The 4190-nt window shown below is 42.0% G+C and overlaps 1 protein-coding gene across 1 annotated transcript in view; it reads left to right on the top strand.

Annotated features, from left to right (window-relative positions):
- Nucleotides 1-4190, top strand: part of LOC101340868 (zinc finger protein 585A) — a gene marked incomplete at its 3' end in the record, with an annotated part of 56469 nt that overhangs the window by 16732 nt on the left and 35547 nt on the right. The window contains 2 exon segments of the mRNA XM_023742250.1: nucleotides 2590-2755; nucleotides 3856-3939. Coding sequence (XP_023598018.1) covers nucleotides 2590-2755; nucleotides 3856-3939 — 250 coding nt within the window.

The raw sequence follows: 4190 nt of genomic DNA, 5'->3' as shown, positions 1-4190 counted from the left end.
CCCTCAGTGTGCCTCACCTTTTAATACCTTAGTGAACTTGTATCTCTTTTTTTTTCTTTAAACTTGAGTCTTGTTTATTTTCCAAGTTTTTTAAGTTGTTAGAAGACTAGAAACATTAATAATTCATTTCTGGGTTTCCAGGAGTAGCATAATGGCTGATCCTAAATTGCTCAGAAACTAGTATCACAGGTTGTTCATTTGGTTGCTAGAAGATGTCAAGAGAGCTATTTCAACCTTCAGTTTTATATGATTTCAGTCATTTTAAATTTGTTGAGACTTGTTTTGTGGCCTAGGGACCTCTAAAAGACCTGTAACATGGGTCAATTGCTGTCACACTGCGACAGGCCCAGAAGGGGCTCAGCGGCAGAGTTGGCGCAACAGGCTCGGAAGAAGCCCTGCAGCAGAGTGGTGGTGACAGACGGCAGGGCCAAGAGGAACCTGTCTTTTTGGTTCTATAGCCATTTGGTTCTCCCAGCACTAAGTGTTTGAGTCCTTGGAAGAACATACAGATAGCTTTCTCTGCAGGAAGCCTTTCCAGATCGTGCTATTGCAAAGCCTGGGGGAAATGAAAAAAACCAAACCTGTTGCTGTCGAGTGGATTTCAACTCATAGTGGCCCTATAGGACAGAGTAGAACTGCCCTGTAGGGTTTCCAAGGAGCACCTGCTGAATTTGAACTGCTGACCTTTTGGTTAGCAGCCGTAGCTTTTAACCACTGCTTCACCAGGGTTTCCTGCCTGTCGTGGGGTTAGCCAGCCATTCTGGGAACGTGTGTCACTCTTCCCTGTCCTGTGGTGGGGCCTCAGGCACTTCCTTGGTTGATATAAGGTGCTGATCTAATTTCATAGGTTTTAGGTGTTTGGGGAAGTTTTAAGTCTCTGAAGGTTGGCTCAGAGAATCACCCTATTTTTTATGTCCATAGAGTTTCAATGCATCTTTTTTGTTACAGAGCCTGTAGGCAATACAATTCCTTCTCACCCTTTTTTTAGTCTTGTTGGATTGGCAGAGGACTGGTTTCTCCCTGAGGATCCCACTTTTTATCTGTTTTCCTGGCTACCCTCAGAATGATATTAAGACTTTGAAGTAATGGACCGTCAGCAAAAGCTAAGGGCCTCTACTGCTGTCCTAGCCCTAGGGAGCGTGGTTACCTGTTTGTATTTCACAGGGTGGCTCTGGCCACCACTTGCTGTGTTTCTAGCTCACGGTTTATATGAGGGCCGGACAAGAGGTTATAGTGATGGAGAGAAAGATTTTCCTGCTTTGTGGTCTTGCTCTTCCTTCTGCCTTTGCCCTGGTGCTTTATTTCTTGGATTAGTCCTTAGAGCTCCGAGTCCATCAGTTCCACCATATTGTTTGTGGTATTTTGTTGCTTTTTTTCTTAAATTGTTGTGGGGTAAAGGAGACGCTCAACTACCTATGTCACCATCTTGGGGGAGGAGCTTCAATCTTCAGTTTTGAACAAAGAATAATTGACTAATACACAATGAATAGCAGAAGGTGTTTATTAGATTTCTTTATTCCACAAAATATGTAAAACTAGATATTTAACATGCACTGTATATGAAATATCGTTAAAAACAGTTCCTGGATTACACTGGTGTATGTTTTGTCAAAACTTCAAGTGGTACGCTAAAGATTTTTGCATTTCAGTTATGATATTTTTACCAAAAGAATAGTAAGCAAATATTAAATTCTAGTTAATGATTTGCATTCTGAAGTATTTAGGGAGAAAGGATACTGCCATCTGCAGTTTACTCTGAAATGCATCAAAAAAGTAAGAAAGTGATGGATAAAGGGATGGGTAGATGTGTGATCCATCTTTCACAGTTTGTTGTACTGTGGTGGCTTGCGTGCTGCTGTTATGGTGGAAGCTATGCCATTGGTATTTCAAATACCAGTAGTTTCACCCATGGTGGACATGTTTCAGTAGAACTTCTAGAATAAGGCAAATTAGGAAGAAATGCCTGGAGATATACTTCTGAAAATTAGCCAATAAAAATCTTTTGAATCACAACAGAATATTATCTGATATAGCGCTGGAAGATGAGCACCCTAGGTTGGAAAGCACTACACTATAGTCACAAGAGTGGACTCAAACATACCAGAGATCATGAAGATGGCCCAGGACTGAGCAGTGTTTCATTCTGTTATACATAAGGTCACCATGAGTCAGAGCTGACTTGATGGCAACTAAACAACAGATGGTATTAGTAGAGTAAAATGTTAATAGATCCTATGTAGTGGGTATACAGGTGTTCACTGTACAATTCTGTTAAGTTTTCTGTAACTTTGAAAATTTTCATAATAAAATGTTGGGGAAAGGGGAGGTGAACTTTTAATAAACCCGAACCAAACCTGTTGCCGTCAAGTCGATTCTGACTCATAGTCACCGTATAGGATAGAGTAGAACTGCCCCATAGGGTTTCCAAGGAGTGGCTTGTGGATTTGAATTGCTGACCTTTTGGTTAGCAGCCAAGGTCTTAACCACTGCACCACCAGGGCTCCTGAACTTTTAATAAGAGGATGTAAATCAGCAACAAAAACAAAATCTATATTCCATGTTCTTTAATATCATTTCTCCATCCCCCAAAGATTACCGCTCACATTGAACAGGAATGTACTGTTACAGGGATCAGTGTCATTCAGGGATGTGGCTGTAGATTTCAGCAGAGAGGAGTGGCAGCACCTAGACCCTGATCAGAGAAACCTGTATTGGGATGTGATGCTGGAGACTTACAGCCACCTGCTGTCAGTAGGTAAGTGAAGTCACCTGGATAGAGAAGGCCTTTCAGAGAGTGTTCCCATTCTTAGTTGCTGAATGCCATGGGGCATCTGAAATATGTGATGATTTTGTCCTTGATTTGCCCAGGTTTCTTCATCCCTTTGGGGAACTACCCGGTGTTAGCTTAACTGCCTGGATTAAGGGCACAGTCCTCTAGACTGCCAAGTTTGTCCAAGACTTCTGACATCAACTACAAGATTTTAGCCAAGATGCATGGTTAGAGAGCACAGTGTCCTGACAAGACTGCCCTCACTTCAGACACTAGCCACAAGTTCAGGATCCCCAGTCCACCCTAACTTCAGACCAGCTGGCTATAAATTCAGGGGTCCCTACAGACTCCCTCGGGTTTGATAATTCACTAGAACAACTTACAAAACTAAGGAAAGCACTAAAGATTACAGTTTTATTATAGCAAAAATATACAAATCAGAACCAGCTAAAGGAAGAGATTCATAGGCTAGAATCTGAGAGGGTTCCAAACATGAAGCTTCCACGTCTTTGGGTACGTATTATCCTCCTAGTATTAATACGTATCTATACACATGGAATATTGCCCATTCAGGAAGCTCAAACTTCAGTGTCTGGAATTTTTATTGAGGCTTCATTACATAGGCACAGTTGATTTAATTATTTCCCATGTGGTTGAACTAGTCTCCAGCACTCTTCCGTCCCTGAGGTTGGGCTGATATAATGTGGCTCAAGGTCTGAACTCTGTAATCACATAGTTGGTCTTTTTGGCCTTGCCAGCCCCTACCGTAAGACTATCGGTTTGATCAGCGCTATCCTGAGTCATATTGTTAGCATAAACTATTGAGTGTGGTTGAGGGACCCTCCATGAACCATAGAGAAACTATCATTCAGGAAATTTCAAGGATGTAGAGGTTACCCGCCAGGAGCCAGGACAAAGGCCAGACCTCTCTTTGGGTAAAGTTAAATTCTTCACTACACAGACAAGGAGTACTCTATTCCCAGGAATATATGGTTACTTTTCCGAAGAACAAAGCATTGAACAAGGCTTTATTGATTGGCCCCTGACACATAATTAGGTGGATAGTTGTCATTTCTTATGAACAGGGTATCAAGTTCCCAAATCAGATTTCTTCTTCATGGTGGAGCAAGGAAAGGAGGAGGGTGAGAACCCTCATCAGAGCTGTCCAGGTAAGTGAGTGTGACTCAGGCTGATGGGAGATAGGGGAGTAAATATTAGCTGTCCTGAGAAAGGCTGGTGCCTTTAAAATGCTATTAAGATGGCTCTTCTGGAAGGTTCTAAATTTTTAGTATCTCTTGAGGACCTTTGACAGTGGCCTCAGATAATTAAATGGCTTCTACATGGACGACGTTTGTCATTTCCAACTTTCTTCTTACTTTGGCTTTTTGGATTCTGGATCACATGCCAGTCTGCCTATCTT

The sequence above is a fragment of the Trichechus manatus genome, unplaced genomic scaffold (genome assembly GCF_000243295.1).
Source record: "Trichechus manatus latirostris isolate Lorelei unplaced genomic scaffold, TriManLat1.0 scaffold00207, whole genome shotgun sequence".
Taxonomy (NCBI): Eukaryota; Metazoa; Chordata; class Mammalia; order Sirenia; family Trichechidae; genus Trichechus; species Trichechus manatus.
This window is presented reverse-complemented; position numbering and strand designations above follow the sequence as displayed.